The sequence below is a fragment of the Meleagris gallopavo genome, chromosome 28, assembly GCF_000146605.3.
Source record: "Meleagris gallopavo isolate NT-WF06-2002-E0010 breed Aviagen turkey brand Nicholas breeding stock chromosome 28, Turkey_5.1, whole genome shotgun sequence".
NCBI classification, from domain to species: Eukaryota; Metazoa; Chordata; class Aves; order Galliformes; family Phasianidae; genus Meleagris; species Meleagris gallopavo.
The window spans coordinates 2701472-2719931 of NC_015038.2; the positions used below are offsets into that span (position 1 = coordinate 2701472).

At 53.1% G+C, this 18460-nt stretch overlaps 1 protein-coding gene across 1 annotated transcript; it reads right to left on the reverse strand.

The window, feature by feature from the left end:
- Positions 1–60: 60 nt before the first annotated feature.
- SLC45A3 (solute carrier family 45 member 3) lies at positions 61–13566 on the reverse strand. Its single transcript, XM_003212906.4, is given in 7 exon segments — positions 61–3847; positions 6710–6924; positions 6927–6974; positions 7954–8448; positions 8451–8780; positions 9036–9424; positions 13256–13566. Coding segments are annotated over 7 exon segments (2004 nt in total). The 5' UTR covers positions 13327–13566; the 3' UTR covers positions 61–3391.
- Positions 13567–18460: the final 4894 nt, after the last annotated feature.

Sequence of the window (18460 nt, forward strand, 5' to 3'; positions counted from 1 at the left end):
GAGCCGCCGCGGTTATGGCGCCTCCTTGCGGCGCACGGCAGTAACGCACAACGTCCGTCCGTCCATCCAACACCTTTAATTTCCTCCTTTACATAATAAAATTATAACAGCCTTCTTCTCGCGTCATATACAAAATATTTACTCTACTGAATAAATAAAACATTCGCGTCTTGCAGACAGTATGTGATCTCGAAAGGAAAAAACAGCATCAAACGCTCTTCCCTCGCCCGGAGATCCACAGCAATCATCTCCTGTTAGAAAATACATTCTCCCTTTTTCCCTCCACATCCCAAAATCACCACCTTGCAAAAGGAAAAGAGAAGCACAGTGTGGCCCACCCAAGCAGAAGTGCACCTACAGAAACAGAAGGGCTCCCAGCAACAGCCTCTGAGAAGCTTGCACCCATACCTACAAATTGTACAGTATGATCCAGTCCTAAGGAGAATTCTGTGCTCGCACAAGTTAGATCAGTAACAGTGTGCGAGGGCTGTGCTTTCGTTTACCAGAACATACACAGCAGAACCCCTGCTGGGCTGTGTGGGATGTGGACACAGGGAGCTGGTCCAGCAGCACGCTGCTTACCAGAAAGGACAGTCTTAGGAAGACAGGAGTTTCTCAGTACGTATCCTGGAAAATGCCTCTCCTATAAGCCTCAGTGACATCCTGACCTAGGAAGAAAGGCTTTTGGTAATGATCCAGGACCAGACTGCACTCTGTGGTTTTCTACACAGCTCTCTTGCAGACAGCCCCCATCTGTCTGGGTTTGGGCTCCTGCAGGGGACAGGGTTAGCAAAGAGCAACGGGTCTTGGCAAGAGCTCCTCCCTGCACCCATCTGCCCACTGTGTTGGGAGCTGGCAGAGGGCCCAGCAGATTTCTCCTGGTGTAACAGGAGGGTAAGGAGGAAAGGAGCAATTACCGAATCCGCAGGGTTTCACTCCAGTTGAGGAAATGGAAAGAAGGGAGAAGAGGGAGCTGAGAAATCAGAGAGTACATAACCAGGGAGCTCTTCTCACACTTGCTGAGCTGACTGGAACAAGAGCAGCACAGCCAGGATGCGAATGGATGGTTAGATGGGACCACATCTCTGCGGAGAAGGAGCTGTGTCACCAACCACCTCCCAGGTCAGGCCAAGGTGAAACACCAGGCACCCACCTGGAATGAAGCAGCAAGAGCAGCTGGCCACAGCCATGGGCTCAATGGTCTTTTCAGAACATAAATGAAATAAAAGCAGGCACCTCCCTGGAAGTGTAAGATCAGAGTTACCACCAAGACCTGGGCACCAAAGCCTTAGGGCAGATGTGGATGGGTGATCACAGAGCCTGAGTGGAGGGCAGATCTGAGACCCAACCAGCATGGACCGACCTCAGGCCCTCCAGCTCAGCTGGGACACACAGCCTGCTGCACCCAACGTCACCACAAACCACTCCTGGCCATCGGTACATCGCTGCTCCAAAGCCATCTCTGTGGATGGGGGAGTCGGGCAGGTTTCAGCCTTCCACTCTCGACAGACAGCTATGAGTTAAGGATGAAGAACTGCACCACCTTTGGCTCTCACATTCCAAGCCAAAAGATGTTATGAGGAAAGGCTGCCAACCCCCTGAGCCCACTGCTCTCTCGAGTATCACTTAGATGTTCTTAACGAAGCTCTCAAGGCCCTCATCGTTCCACCTGCACACCCGGGCTGTGTTGTGGAAGCACTTTTCAGGCACTTAAACAAATGGCAAAGTGTTCCAGCACTCAGGCAGGGAGCTCTTCGAAAAGGTTACTGATCCCTGGGAGCATTCAAGAAGTGCTGCACCTTTAGTAGTGACCTTCTGCCTGCAGGACTTCCCCCTGAAGTCTGGGGAGGACAGAGACCAGGGGTGGAAGCACACACAGAAAACCGCTTCCGTCAATGGTTACGCAGCTGCCAAATCCATTCCCAAAACAGCTGCATTTCAGCACACGGGGCTTCTTGTGGGAAAGGGAAGCTGGTAGGCATATAATTTGAGGAGAAATAAAACAAAAAGAGTCACCCCTTACGGGAAAGATGTGTTTAAAGCAGTGAGGAGAAGCCCTCTTAGGACCCGCTTGCAAACAGCAGGGCAGTAATCTCACTTCCATGCCAAGGAATATTCTGCCACGACCTTGCAAAAATAGCAACATTTTGCCCTTCAGCAGTGCCTCACCAGCACATCTCACTGCCCACACATCTCCACTGAAAATTGGTCCCAAACACTTTGTTTGCAGCTGAAACTGAGGGCTGCTGAGTCGTGCCTCCAGATGTTCGTGCCTCACTCTGGGCACTGTTTGCACCATTTCAGAGCCTAAGTGCTAACTGCAAGCTGGGATCTCGGCTCCTACTCAGCACAGGGGTGATCTCTGAGTGCCAGAGCTTTGGTGCAGCTGGTGCACTTGTCTCGGGCCAGCAGAAGGTGACTCACATCTGAGGGCTGACCAACCCAGCAGCACTGGTCCCAGTGTTATGGGATTGAGAGGCACTTGGAGCAGATAAGAATTTGATGAGGTACGTTTGTTCCCAGATCGTCTTCATGGAGAGCTCTGCCTGTTCTCCTCCCTCGCTGCAGGACTGAACCCTCGTGATGCTGCAGCATCGGGTTTGGGGGTGCAAACCAGTCTGGATCTGGTAGGAGGCACTGGGAGAGAGCAGGCGGCTGTTCTGGGCATTGAGAGAGAGGTCAGTTATCCAGAAGTGTAAGGAAAGCTAAAAAGAATCATTCCTAAGAAAAGAAATAAAAACGTTAAGCAGTCCTTTCCATCTGATGCAATTTGGTGCATAGGTAAAAGATAAGTCATCTTTTGGAATCGGTCCTAATGAAACGTTCCTTGTTTTTCCAAAACATGCCGTAGTGACTTTTCTCCTGGGTGGTTTCTCCCAGTCAGAACAGACACACATCCCTCCTGCTCCACAGCCAAACCTGAGCTCCCATCCTTCTTCCAAGGTGATCTCCTCTCAGTGTCCTCTTTGAGGAAGCGTTACTCAATAAGTTGAGTACAACTGCAGCAAGCGGGGGAAGAGGATAAATGCATCACTGGAAGGCAGGAGAGCCAGTGGCTCTTCCCCCCTCCCCACACCCGTTACTAAAGGAAAAGCCTGATTCCTTCCTCCCCCCCATTGCAATTCCTTTGGTGTTGGCTGTGCAGTGCTTACTTTTGAGAAAGGCACTGTGTGGAAAGCACTGATGGCCCAAAGCACGATGCCCCAGTGCCTCCTATTTACACCTGAGCTTATCCCTGCCGCCTCTCTGCCATCCCCAGCCCCAGAGCAGCACTGGGGTTCCCTGCAGCAGCACGGGGCAGCACACACGACACGGAGCACTCCAGAAGCAGCCATGGGGACGTGCACACCCCTCATCTTGGCACCCACGTGCTGCCCCGGTGCGTTCGCCATCACACCGAATACTTGGCCATGTCACTCTTATCAAAGACAACTTTGGTTGCAAAGTAAATGGCAACGAGGCCAAAGCTGGCAGCTGACACCATGTAGGCAGTCACCGACTGCGTAAACTGGACGATGGACCCCATGAAGAGAGAGGGGACGACCTGAGAGAGGAGGAAAGCACTGTCCAAAATGGCCAGGTCCAAACAGATCCCTCGGCCTGGAGGAACCGAGTCCGGCTCGCCCACCATCATCATCAGTGAGACATCGCAGGAGGAGCTGCCACACAGGGCAGAGCTGGCAGCTGGGGGAGAGGAGGAAGAGGAGGATGAGGAGTAGAGGCCCCCGGAGTGTCCGTTCTGGTAAGGCAGCTTTTGGCTGGAGAGGTGGCCTTTGGGGAAGGATGATTTCTTGTCCGATCGAGCTGCGTCTCTCTCCTCTTTGCTCTTGTATTTATGCAAAAATACCTGGTGGAAAGGAGGAGGGCACGTGAGGAATGAGGAGGAAGGGCAGAGGCCGTCGCGCGAGGTGGGGGGTCGGGGTGGGGGGCTTAGCGGGTGTGAGGGAGCAAAACCACCCCGTGCTGGGAGTGCTGGGTGTGCTGCTGCAGGTGGGAGAGCCCGGTCCACGTGAGATGGCCTCCAGGAGCCAGCCTGGCTCTTCCCGGCTGGCACAGGGCTCAAAGCAGCCATGACTCACAGGGAAAGCAGCCAAGAGGTGCCTGTGCTGCGTTGAAGCAGAGCACTGCAGCCCAATGCCAGCCCTGCGCTTGGGGACGTGGTGTTCTGAGTCCTGGGTTGTCACATACCTGCTGGGGAGGTGATAACCTGAGGCTGAGGTGCTCTGCTTAGAAAGGAGCAAAGGGGCAGAGCATCACAGAGCCAGACATCCCCCCCCCAGCACAAGGACAAGCCTTTATAAGGAGGCTGACTCCTTAATAACTGGGATATGAGGGACAACATCAGTGAGGGCGCAACGCTGGGGGCTCAGGAGAAAACTCCCTGCTCGGCTCTGCGCAGACCTGGGTGAGATGCTCTCCCCACTCAGGCTGGAAGAGCGAGGGAAGAAAAGATTTTTCCTTCTCACCTTCTTGTGCCTCACTGCACCCAGGCTGTGCGATCTCTGGGGCATGGCTCACTGCAGCAGTTACTCACAGAGTGTTTGGATCAAAAAAAGCTCTCCGTCTTAACAGCAATAAATAACATGCAGTCGGGTGCAAAAATGTTGCAGAGCCCCAGCTACAGAACCCCAGGGCATTTGCAATTATGCACAACCACTGGCCTGTATAGGGTACAGCAGATAAGGAAGGACACGTTCATCCGTGATGATGAAATAGAGCAAACAAAGAAACTAAAAGGGAAAAAACAGTGGCTGTTTGTGAGCAGAGAACGCTGTGTTCAGCTCCAGGGCTCAGAGGGGCTTGCTGAACGACCTTGCCTTGTGCAGGAGGGACAGGGACACAGAGTGCCAGCTTCCCCAGCCCTGTTGCAGCCACCCCAGAGCTTCCAGCAGCACTGGAACCCCCCCAGCTGCACCCAGCCCTGCCCCAATGTGTGTCAGCACCAGGCAGCCGCTGTTTGCACAGCCCCAGGCCATGGCTGCACTTCTGCAACACAAACAGTTTTAGGTCCCATCAGAGAAGAGAAACCAGACGGGAATTTCACAGAGCAGGAATCAGCTTCCAAAGGTTTTCCTTGCAACAACCAGGCTTTGCTCAGCTGCTCACTGCACCCTTCAGCCCCTCGAGGCTGGGCTCAGAAGCACAAACCCAGGCTGTCACATATCTCACGTGGAGCACAAAAATCTGCCCACGTGGCTCCTGCTACCACCAGGAAGGGCACTGCGTGATCCAAACTTGGCTGCGCCCCACATTTCCAGCCTTCATCTATTTTGTGTCGATGCTCCCAAAATCCTGCTCAGGTTAGGACGTGAGGTGCTCACAGGAACGAGCATGGTGAGGATATACACTCCCAGATCAGCCCGTGTAATACAGCACACAACCCAGGGGCTGCTGCCTCCATCAGCAGCTTCGTTTCCCTCTACGTTTGATGGCAAGAGGTGGGAATGAGGAACCTCTCCCTAACCCCACGTGTGACCATTCACTATGTCCCTCACCGTGCCCTCGGGTGCTGTTAGAACATGCAGGTCCTTTTCCACCCGTTCCAGACAAGGTTTAGTGGCCATGCAAAGATGGGAGGGCATGCAGCAGAATGGAGTGACTTACAGAGCCTGCACACAGCATGAAGCTCCAGCAGCTCCAGCCAAGGTGGGCTGGCAGCTGTCACCACAATCCTGCACGGGGTGGGAGCAACAGCTGCTCTGGATGCCCCTCTGCTGATTCAGTCTGGGAGCAGTTCAAATAAATGAAAGGTGAAAAAAGAAAGAGAGGGAAGAAAGGAAGCAGGGAAGAGGGAAGGCAAGCAAAGCTGATGATGGATTTCAATAGTAAGAGGGAAAAAAAGCGGTGAAGGTGGAGAATATTCTGCACGGGGATGCCTACCGTGGGTCTCCCTGCAGCCTGCTGGAGTGTGGTTGGTGGAGGAAGGAGAAGCCCTCAAGCTAAGACAACAGAAAGACCAAACCCAGCTGTGCCCCATCTCATTGTACTAACGAGCTTTTCCCCATCAAGCAGTTGGATGTGTGGCCTTTGCACTCACAGCCCGTGGGGTTTAGTTCTGCCACATCCGTAAGAGATCCCAGCCAAGCTCTCCTTTATCTCCCTGTTTGGACGCAGTGCCTGCTGCAAATCAGGACAGGTTGGTCAGAAGTATTTGTTCAATGTGAACATCTGGATGCCTGCAGTGAGAACTTCTTATTTCACCATATTACCATTGGGATGAAAGGGCTGCTCTCAAGCCACAGATTAATTGTGCATTTGCAGCACAAGAGAAACTCCTATTAATCCTGTGCACAACTCAGGAACCTCTTAAGACTTTCCCACTAGGGAATCCCATCTGTGGGATGGGATTACTAGCTTTGGTGCTGGTGTCAGAGGGGTTTCAGTGTCTGTACTTCTTGGAGCCAGAGGAATAGGAAGAACCGTAGTTCATTATACGGACAAAAACTGTAAGCCTCAGGTCAACAATTTTGAGAGCACAGAGGGATGCTGGACACCCCTTTTCACTCACTTCTCTCTCCCATTCTACTCCCACCCCAATTCTTAACACTTCCTAATGCTTGTTGAGAGATGCTGAGCTCTCTTCTCTCCTTAACATCATGGGAATCTTTAGAGAGGACACAGCCTGGGGATAAGAGGTGAAGGAAGAGAACCTTTGTGTGCTCCCACCGCACGCCCAAGCAGTCCTGGCAGCTCCAGAGCAGATCCCTACCTGTTTTTCATGATGGTACAGTGATGCCAGCGTGTATGGCAGGATCTGGAGTGCAGAGAAGGTGAAGCCCGTCAGAGCAGCAGAGATGGTGACAACGGTGACACTGTGGGAAAGGCACATGACAAAGGCAGCAGCAGGGAAGAATACCACGCTGGCCAGGTACACAGCTCGTGTCCCAAACTGCTTCACCATCCGGTCCATGATTGTCGAAAAGAAATGGAGGTGACGCACTGCAAAAAGAGCCCCAAACTGCCCATCCGGACACCTGCAGGAAAAGAGAGGGTCAGACACTGCCACAATGGCTTCAGGCAGCTGAGCACCTTTCAGCCTCAATCTGTCCCTGCGCTGTCTGACAGCATCGCCCACATGTGCTCCTGGACTCCTTGGTCTGACTGGAGGAGCAATGGGAGGTGGGAATCCAAATGGTGTTCTTCTCCTGTATACAGTTCTTGTTCTCACCTTATTCTAGGCCAAGATCTGTCACCTGCCCATAAACCAGGATCTGTTATCTGATGCCTAAAGCAGCAACAGAACAAAAGGAGCAAGAAATTGTGCTTCAGCCAAGGGAAAGCATACAACCACCACTGAGCAACTGCCGTATCTGGTAGCAATCCGGACCTCACCCTTTCCAAAGATCTATCAGATTTCAGGGAATTAAAGCCATTAACTCTTTGAAGCGAGGATCATTACTCAACACATGTTTCTGTGACTGCTAGCACAATGGAGCCCTGACCTGCAGGAAGCTTTACAGTGCAAGTGTTAAATAATAATTAAGCTCCTTCTAAGTTAAACAGACACTTGGCACAAAGAGGCAGTGTACTGCAGAGGCAGCGAGTGGAAAACCTGGAGGGCAAGGTACACAGCTGGGGAAGGAGGGCCAGGGAAGTGCCTCCAGGAATAATAGACTTAGATCTGGGGGGGGGGAAAGAAGAGCTGAATGGTGGAGTCAAGGCTGTGGGGCAACACAGCCACTAAACAGAGGACAGCAGGCAACAACGAGGCTGCACTGCCAGCTCTACTCCTGTGCTCAAAGAACAGATGTGTTTCCCTATTTGATCCACTGTGGGTCACGGCAGAATGCTTTCTCCTGACTCAGCTGCAGAAAATCTGGTTTAACAGTGTTGTGTTTTTGCATCACTGGCAGAGCTGAACCCATTCCTAGCTCCCACTAAATACTCCTGTAGCCTACAAAAAAAAAAAAAAAAACAAACCACAAAAAACCAACAACCCAGTTTATTTCTTACCTTCATCATAGCGGCGTCTGGCATCTGTGCCTGGCTTGGCTCTGGGGACACCATGGTACAGCCCTTCCCCAACAAAGTCCGTGTAGAACAGCATGAAAGTCATGAGTGCCATCCAGCTGCAGAGCTCAGCCACAAACAGGCGCCGGATGACCTTGGGGATGCGGCAGTAGAGGCTGTGAAGCCGTGGCACCAACGTGCAGAGGTTTCTCAGGGCCTGCATCATGTGCCTGGCCTGCAGGAAGCTCGTGGAGAGCTGGCAAGAGCAGCAGGCAGAGGGTGAGGGCTTAGGGAGAGCATCCTTCAGTGCTGGGCCATCCAGAGCATCTGCTTGAGCAGCTGCTTCTTCGGTCACAAAGAGCGTGGCCAGCACACAGCCAAGGAAAATGACAGCGAGGAGGCTGAAGAGGCACGTCTCCTGTCCTCCCAGGTATGGGGCCAGAAAGCTGGCCCCCCAGTCAATGGCTGGAAGCAGGTAGCCGATGCAGCCCCCAAGCTGATCATGAAGGCGTACATGGAGAAGGCCTGGCGGCAGTTATCCGGCTCCTGGAAGAGGTCTGAGAGCAGAGCCTCCAGTGGGGTGAAGCAGACCTGGCCGCAGAAATCCAGCAGTCCAATGCCCAGGATGAGGAAGGCGATCTCCAGAGGGCGAGTATTGAGGGCAAACAGGCTGGCCAGGCTGCTGGAGTGAGGGATGATGAAGAGGCTCAGCAGGACTCCCAGGCACAGCACCCAGATGAACGGCCGCCTTCGGCCATAGCTGCTGTGCCAGTGGTCACTGGCGGATCCAATCAGTGGGACAAAAACCAGGCCAAGGACAGGTCCTATCCCTGGGGCAGAGAAAGAAGTGGTGTTAGGGGACAGATCTGGACAGGACGGACATCTGTGTGCACGGTAACAAAAGCCTGGGGCATTTCTGGAACTCACTGGGCTTCAGTGGGTCACAGCCTCCTCCTCAAACACAAGGCTGCCCCAATATCACAACAGTCCTGCAAACAGCCCCCCCAGACACACACACTTTTATGCCCTCATCCGCCTCTCAAAGGAGAAACAAACCCCACAAGGATAAGGGAGAAACTGCCTACCCAACACCATGGTCATGAACTTCTCTTCCACGCCCACTTCCAGGAGCAATGGAGGCACGTAGGTGATGCCAGCAGCCAGGCAGACCTCCAGCCCGAATGTCAGAGAGTTGAGCAGCAGGAGCTGAGCCCTGCGGTTGTGCAGGAGCACATTGAGAGCCATGCTGTCCCTCACTGCCCGTGGGCTGCAGCACTGCAGCACAACCTGGGGTGTCCCACAGGTAAAGTCTGCAGTTTCTTTTCCCTGTCTGCCGGACAGATGCTGCCTCCCATTTTTAGCATCGGTGAACGAAGCGTCTTTTCCTCCTGCTGAGAGATGTGGTCCCAGTAACGTCAAGTGCGGGCAGGCAGGGATCCGCTCTGCGCTCACCCTTCTGCTCACATGATGTGCTCTAAGAAAAGAGAGAGCTTCGTTAGACAAGCAGGGGAAAGGCTTGGACCCGGTGCTACTTGGACACATCACAGCTGAAGGAGACAGCCCCTGACCCAAGGGCCCCTGGGAGAGCTGGGGGGTTCTGCGACTCGTGCTGGGCCGCTCTCCAAGGGCTCATGGCAGGTGAGATGGGCACCTGTCAGAAATGGTTTGGGAAAATCCAATCCTGCCTTCAGGCTACAAGAGGTCTAATGACCCCTCGGTGTCCCGCTCAGCCTCATCTTGCAGTGGGAACAGAGCCACAAAGAGCAGATCCTCCAAAAGGACACAGCATCCCTTTTCCCAGTGAAATCAATTAGGAGCCCCTGTCTGAGGACAGTGCGTCCACAGGGACACTCTGGAGACCTGAGCCATCGCTTAATGATAGGGACACCTCCTACTCAGCTCCTGGGGAAGCACTCACCCAAATCCTGCTGCCAGCCCCCAGCACGGGGCGCAGGGAACAGATGGTGCCTCCGTGGAGTTTCACAAACAAACCTGACCCACTTTATCCCTGTCTAACAGTGAGCGGCAATTACCTTCCTCATTAGTCTGAGTCATTTATTTGCCCTGTAACACGCTCCCTCTTCCCAGCCTTCTTCCGAGGGGAGAGGCCACCAGATCCGGACGGGGTCTGAGCAAATAAGGGAAGGCAGCAGGTGCTGCTTAGAAGTTTGTAAGGAGCGTGCCACTGTGCCAGCTATAAGCAAAGCGACAGCACAAGGCTTCCAGCATCCAGCCCCCTCCACCGAACTGTTTTGCTGAAAGCAACTCGGGAAGATGGTCTGTGGTTATGCTGGGAAAGGCAGAGGGTTTAGCAGTGGGGTGACGTTCAGCTCCTGCACAGATGTTGCTTCGGGAGTAAAACAAACTGCAGCCTCATTCTCAGGGATTGACCCATTCTAACCTCATTCCCTGAATAACCTGCCAGTGGGTTTCTCTGCACGGACGCAGCAGGTCTTGCTGTCCTGATCATGGATATCAGCGGGGCATTCAGGAGGAGCACTTTATCTCCACCTGCCCCATCTCTGGGTGCAGGGAAGCAGTGGCTGCGTATATCATTCCCTTAACAGCACAGGGTGAGTCCAGCAGGAGGAACAAGGTGAAAATCCAGTTTCGCAGTCCTATCCCCCTCTAAATTCTTTGTCTCAGCTGGAGGAAAAACCATCTCCTCCTACAGGGAACGTGTCCAGGCCAACACGTGTTCCTGTCTCCAGCTCCCAGGGATGGACATGGCTGGGCGGTGCTGGAGGAGCAGCAGTGAGGTTTTACAAAGACAGAAGCATCACTCACTGCTGCAGGGAAAGGGTGCAGCTCCCCAGCTGAGGAGCTGTCAGGCTGCCAATTACACACAATGAGCACTGATTATTTTCCTACCAGAATCCCTCACCTTCCTTCTCCGCGCTCCCTCAGACCTTGACTGTCACGAAGAATATCTTCTTTTAACAACTGGGAACATTTAAATGGCTCGCTCAAGGTCAAATAGCAAGCTGACAGCAGAGGGGGGAGAGCAGCAGCTCGTCTTTAATCTCTGCACAGCACTTCAAAGGAACTCTCAGAAGCCCCAGCTATGCTCAGAGGCACTCAGTTTGCAAGGAAGCGACTGGGGGCAGCAACCACCTTTCTTAGTTGTGGGCCAGACACAGGATGTCAGCCTCGCTCCTTGGTGATGGGTACACAGCTGGCTGACAGCCTCAGGATAGGATAGGAAGCTAAGCTGCAGCCCTCCGGCTCCGGCAGAGGAAAAAGCAGCTCACAAAGCAAAGCCCACGGATCCTCCACCACTCTGAGCTGCATCTGGATGGGTGATGCTGCGTTACCGGCTGCTGAAATCCCACTGCTGTAGCCTGGGGGTGTGGAGAGCTTATGGAGGGAAACGTATCCCACCTTGAATAGAAAGTAAATGATGCCTCACACACACGTATGCACAAGGAAATAAAATCTTCTGCTCTTTATCCCGGTGATATTGCTAGCACTGATTAACTAACTAGCACTGGGGAGGAAGAGGGAAGCTGTACCTCTCCCCGACTGCCTGAGAACTTTGAGTTAAGGGAGAGAGCCTGAATTTCTCACCAGTAAGAAAGAAGAGACCCATCTCTTCCCCTCTCCACACTCTCAAAGGACTTCAGTGAGGAAAGAGATCTCATTGTACCCAGTGGTGATACCCACGCACAGCCAGAGATCAGAACTTAGCAGCTGTCATCTGTTGCTACAGATGATCACGCACCTCCTGCTCTTTAAGCTGCATTCTGTCCCAGTGTTTGTTAACTACCTCTTTATTTTGCCCACAGGGCACAGAGGGGCTGAGCTGGAAGGAATTGCCAGCGCAGACTCCAAAAGGTGTCTGGTCTGTTGGTCTGCAAGGATGGGGCAGAGAGGTGGAAAAGGGAGAAGTGTCAGGCTTGCAAGAGCCAGTACTCACCTCCTCCATGCCAAGCAGGACAGCAGATCCCTGCAGCACTCCCTTGAGCCAAGCCCGGGTACATAGCATTCAGGCAAAGCTATTTAAGCGGTGTGCAGGCAAGCAGAGGTGGAACCGAGCAGCAGGTACACACGAGGGTTTGGTTTCAGGGCCCTCCCTGCCTTCTGATAACAGCACGTGGTGTGTTATTAGCAGCACAGCCACACCTGTGCTGGGCCCCTCGTGTATGGTGCTGAGCAAACACAGGCTGCCAGCAGCAGCCTCACGGAGCCCCTGTCCCAAACCAGCTCAGAAGGAAATGCCCAGACACGGGCTCACAGCTGAACCTTGCCCAAAGCCCTGCCTTGGTGTCAGTGTTTGTCACCTCTGATCTGCTGGCGCTTTGCAAACAGCTCCTCTGCACTGCAGGCGTGGGCAGGTGACAGGGCAGGGATGTGCAAATGGGGCTGCTGTCCCCCAGCAGAAGGACCACGCTGCTCCTCCCTGCTGAAGGGCCCGGCGCTGAAACAGGGTATTATCATTTTATTACAAGACGATGAGATGTTGCCTTCAGTTCTGCAGGTGACACCTGGCTCTGAGCAACAGACCCAGCAGAAGACCTAGCACCTCATTTAAAATGCAATTTGCCTGGCAGACTCTGCAGGAGGACTGCTTGGGGCTGCTGCTCTGACCCTTCATCTCAATGGGGAGGGAGAGATCTGCAGCTCAGCAGCATTCATTCATTCCTTACACCCAAGTCGGCAGAACACTGCTCCTCCAGTGCAGTGGGACCTGATGCACCTTGTGCTGAAGAGCCCTCCACCATCAGCTGGGAGTGGCTGGCCAGAAAGCTGCAGGACAGAAAGCATTTTTTGCCCTCTGGCCTCAGTTTCCCCAAGCTGCTACAACACAGACAATGTTTGGACACGATGCCAAGCGCCTTGACAAGGGTAACAGCCACCCCCCAAAAAAGGGCACGCCAGCCCCTCTCTCTGCCTAAGATTTCCTGCACGCAGAAGCAGAAGGAGCCACGTGTGGGACTTTCTCCCAGCTTTCACAGAGTTGTTGTGCCATGGGGACACCACCTGCTGTGAGCACTAAGGTTTTTCCTCTCCCTCCTGCAGGAGAAATGAAGCACCTTTTCACCCCAGCTTTCTGTTTTAGTTTTAAGCTTGCAAACCAAACTTTTCCTTTCCTTCCTCTACGGAGAAACAGCAGATCAACACCCGGAGGCTTTCAGCTGGCACCAGGAGGAGGGCGGTCCTGGAGCAGCTCCTACCACTCACCCCAGCTCAGCCTGCCCAGCACATGAAGGGCTGCACCCCTGGTGCCTCCTGCACCCACTCCCTTCCCTGAAAGCAACCAGAAGGGCAGGAGGAAGGCAGGCTGGACTGTCTGCATCCCACTCACCTGGCAGCACCAGGGGTGAAGCCAAGAAAATCAGCTTCAGAGTGTCCATTTCTTCCCAGGTCTTGGGCCATTCCCTCAGTGCCCACTCTCACGCTACAGAAAAGCTCTGACGCACATTCTCCCCATCTCGAAGCATTGCAGGTACAGCATGGCCATGCAGGGGGAAGCCCAGTGTGAAGCCCAGAAATGTGCCAGCAGGTGCACAGGCACACGGAAATACTGAATGCACTGCTGGTCTCGCACACAGGGACTCATTCACTGAGCAATACAGCACGTAGAAAGTTAACCTCCCACTTCCTTTCTCAGGGCAGAGGCTCCGGGTCACACCTTTTGCTTTCAGATGGCACAAACCTCACAGCACCCGGAGAAATATTTTAAAAGTAGAGTTTGGGTGCAGTTGTGTGGCTGAGAAAAACTCACGGGCTCCTCAGGAGGATCCGTATCTTACCTCTCCTTAACCTTCCCAGTCACTACAGGCACAGAAGAGCTGAGATCACCCTGCACACAGCTGCAACCTTCCTGATTTATGGCTGCCATGCACCTAACCCTGGTTAACAAACAGCTGCAGCAACCGTCAGACCACAGAGGATGAGATTCTCCTGTTGTTTGCAACCTGCCAGGGCTCCGTAACAAACCGAGCTCTTTCCTATACGGGAAATAATTACTCTGCATAATTGCCAAGGCTGGAGGCAGGCAGTGCTGCTGAGCAGGAGCTGCTGCAGGTGACACAGCCCCACACCTTTCCTCCCCTCCGTGCCACAGACTGGATGCAGAAATGTATTCCCCATGAGCAGCAGAGAGAGAGGGGAGGGCGAAGGGTATTGTCAGCCCTTGGGTTTCCATTCATACCCGCAACGTTACATTTCCAACCTTCCAAGGGGCTCTTTATGAACGTTATTAATTCCCCGCTCCCTGGAAGCCCTTTGGAAGAAAAGGGTGGGAGCGAGCGCTTAGGGAAGGGCTGTTCATACAGTGCCAGATCCTTTCACAGCTATCAGTGTCCATTCACCGCAGCTGAATGTGAAATACACCATGGAGAATAGCTCTGGCAGGCTCGCGCGGGATGAAATGGAAAACTCACCTGACCTCTCCTGACCCTCTCCCCTTACCCCCCCTGCCAAATCTCCTTGACCCCATTCACAGTGTGGGGAGAGGGGAGTGGTCATTAAGCGGCGATGGGAGAATTGTGATGTATTTAGGCTCTCTGAATTAACTCTGCGTTTCCTTTGAGCTCAGGGCTCCATTATATGGGCAGCTCGGCTTAGGAAAGGAGCAGCAGCGGGTGGAAATCCCCTTAGACCAGAACAAGACCTGAGTGCCACTGCTTGTTTGAAATCCCCTCCCTTACCCCACAGCACCCAGCAGCTCAGATGCTGGGAGATATGAATCCAGGATAAGCACTGGGTGCTCCAGATGCCTCAGGGGATGTCCAGAACCCCGAGGTGGCTCCAATGCCTTCCGCCTGATTTGTTCATAATGAGGCAATGCCATTTGTTAGATTGAGAGCTGTGCTTTGGTGCTGCATGGAATCACCTCCCTGCAGCACCCACCATGCGTTTTTGCTGCTCTCAGAGCTATCAAGAGGGCACAGCTCCGCTCATGCTTGACATTTCCTTGAAGGACAGATGGATCCCTGCCCAATGCATGCTTGCACAGATTTTCAGGGGGTTGTGGGCCACCAAACCACACCGTGCCACCTTATCCATGGCTGCTGGAGCTCGCCAGGATGGGGTTCGAGATGCAGCCTCCAGCCCTGCCACCTCAGAGCTGTCGTGATCCATCCATGGCCACCTGGGAGCAGGGGGAGGAGGCAGGTGAGTGCTGAGCACCTTCCCTGCTTTGCAGCAGAAAGGGTGCGAGAAGTAAGTCAGGATCTGTCCCATTCTGATCAGTTGGACAAAGCAAAGGCACTGGGACAGGCTACGAGCAGCAAACAAAAGTCTCTATGAGATGGAGAGGGTCAGGATGTGCTTTTAAGAATGGACATAAGGAAAGGATGCTTTCCTGTCCTGGTTAGCAGCACTGCCTGTTCTGCACTGCTCATATAGAGAGGAGACTTTCCAAAAGAAGGGAGAGCTCTGCCCTGCCTGCCCAGCACTCCACACTTCTTCATCTGCACCAACAGAGCTGCCACTGCAGAGCATCACTCCTCATCACCACTCATCCTGAGCTGGAACCAGCTCTGCAAGGAGCAGCCCCAGACCCCCAGATGGGGCTTGGGGCTCTACATCAGAGCTGCAGCTTTCTTTTGCTATGGCACAGCCTGAGCCCTTGCTTTCACTCACAAGAGAAGCCCTTGTTCTGGGGTGGGAGGGGGAAACAAGATGATGCAGTTCCGTTTTCTGCTCGAGTTCATTTCTGCTGTTTAAAGTACTGCACCCATCACTTGCTCTGACTCAGCCTTTCCTCCACCCCCTCCCTCTTTTTTGTTTTTTTTTTTAAATTATAATTATTTTTAGCAAAAGAATAAAAACCTAAATCAAACTGGAGAGGAGGAAAATAAATGAGAAAAGCCCCCTCCAGGTGCCCCCCTTCTCAGCAGTGCCGTAATGGGCCCAGATTATATCCTGCACCTCATGAGCAGTGTCTGTATTTATCTGTCAGTGTGCAGAGCCCACCCTGCTGAGTCCTTTTCTCTGGGGGTTCTCACTCTGTGCCCATCCAGCAGGCCCACAAAGGGGATTATGGAGAGCTTTCCCCCCCCAAATCCTGCAGAGTAATCCATCAAATTATCCCTTGCTGGCGTCGTTGTCCTCTTCAGAAGAGGAGGGGGGGCTGGGGGGAAATAGGGGAAAAAAATAAATAAGAAAGTGCTCTGAAGGCTTTTAAAGGCACCGAAATTACACTTGAGCCTGAAATGCTCCATCCAGCTGCCACAGCCCTCTGCACAATGGGTTGGTTGTGAAGGGAATACTGGGCAGCAAGGAACAGGAGAGGGACACTGTGGATGAGGGACAGGAGCTCCCTCCAGGAGCTCAGACCCCATAGAACCAATGCAGTGTGCACCCCACTGCTGCGTGCTGGGAAGAGATGGGAGGTGGTGGCCGTGCCCAGAGCAGCCCCAGCCCTCTTCTGATGGGACAAGAGATGTGCTCAGCACCAGCCCGACCCCAGTGTCAATCCATGCAATCCCACAGAGCCCTGCACAGCACTGATGCATGCAATGGGCTTTTCCAAGTGCCCCCCACAAGCAGTGCAAAGCCAAAGGAAGACCACTCTCACCAAAACTCTTCAATATTGAATCCACGTTTCCCTCCGCTGCAGGTATTTAAGAAAATGATGGTGTCATTTTTGGATCACCTCTGGCACAAGTATGAAGTACAAGCTCAGCTCTGGAGGATGACTTTCAGCACGTGTAGAGAACACACAGCTGTCCCAGCGCAGCTCATGACACACAACTGCTGAGCTTTAATCAGTGGTGCTGACCAGAAGAAAAAAAATTCCCCACCTCTTACGGAGAAGAGAGGGCAGAAACCCCAGCTGCTTCACACGGTATCTGCTTTGCCATGGCTGCTTGCAAGGCTGAGAAAACGGGAAGTGAAATTGGAACTCATGGTTTCCACGCAAAGCACAAATGCTGCGTAACGGCACGCCTGAGTCCCTGCTGCCCCTCCTGCCTCCAGCACAGCTCTGGGACTTCCAGCCCATCAGAAGGCTTCTCCATTTCTGGCTTTACTTGGAAACCTGTGACAGTCACAGGGACAGCACTGATGTCCCAGGTTTGTGCATAGGGAAGAGAGGAGAGCAGCCAGCCCCAACCTGCTCGGATGGCATCAGGCAACCAGCACGGACCTCTGCAGTCCCTTTTGCTTCAAGTTTTGGGAGCGTGACCTCACGCTCTCCCTCAAAGGACAGACTTTGAGTCCTAGACACACACAGAACGAATGGGCTCTTTTGTAATCACATGCTAGTTAGTCCATTTTTTCATGGTAATTTTCTGGTCTGCAATTCCAGTCATTTGTGTCCCCGTCGCAGAAGCTGGATGCTAACATATCGCTCAGGAGCCCTTTGACCCCCGCTGGCAGGTTGGTGGGTTTCTCCCTCTCTGTTTTCTGTCTCTAAAAATGAGGTCATGGCTTTGAATGAGACAAAGAGCCTTTGCAGTGTGAGGAACAGCCCCAGGACAGCTGTGAGTGCAGAGCCCCGTCCATCACATCGGCCCCTGAGCACGTGAGAGGCAAACGAGCTGCTGCAACACTACAGGAGCAGCAGCATTTCCATGCACCCGGGATAGTGGAGCTCTGCACGGGCTCTGTCAGCAGCCAAGAGGTTGTTCCTCATCACAACAGACCAGTCATGAGGTTTGGGTCTGAAAATGAGAGATTCTACGATTTTACTTCTGTCCCAAACCGTCCAGATAACGACAAAGATAAGAAGCAATCAGATGGTATTTTTTAAAGCAGATAAGCTTCACTGAGAGATTGTTAGAGGGAACTTCAGGAGTCTTCTGCTTTCCTCATTATCAGTTTCATGTACCAAGGTCTCCACACATGCAAGGATTTCGTGTTATGCCGTAGCCATCTATGCAGAACTCACAGCAACACCGACCATCAGGAAGGGGAGGTTTTTCCTTCTGAGAAGACAAGGCTCAAAGCTGCAATTCCTATAGGCAGCAAATGGAGCAAAGCACTGTGCACCCCTCACCTCTCCTTACAACCAGGCGCCTCGCTTCTGCTTCCAGCTGCAGGTACCAGCAAGGAGTTCAGGTCCAAATCTTCCTGAGTTTTGCAGAACATCTGTTGGTTAGATTTGTGCCTTGGTGCGGAGTACATCCATCAGGGAGGACAGGCAGGAGGTGATCTGAGCTCCGAAGTTACTCAGCGCTTGCTGAAAAGGTTTGCTGTAGCAGAGAGGATAAGTGGGAGATTGTGCACTGCAGACTCTCCAAGCAGAGGTGGGATCTTTCTCTCCACATTGCCTATGTTTACTGGAATAAAGTTCAGCGAGCCACAAACGAAGCAGAAGGACCTCTGCTATCCCTGCAGGGTGCTCCAGGCAACTCATGTGGGGCCACACAGTGCTGCCATGCCCAGCAAGAGCCAGGACACAGGGGTTATCACCAGCACCGACCCCAGCATGTGCTAACTAGTCCCAGTGGCACTGTCCTGCTAACGGAGGGGATTGCCAGCATTCCCTGCTCTTGCCCCAAAGGCTCATTTGTGGCTATCGGTGTTGGACACAGACAGTGATGAATGGAAGTATCTG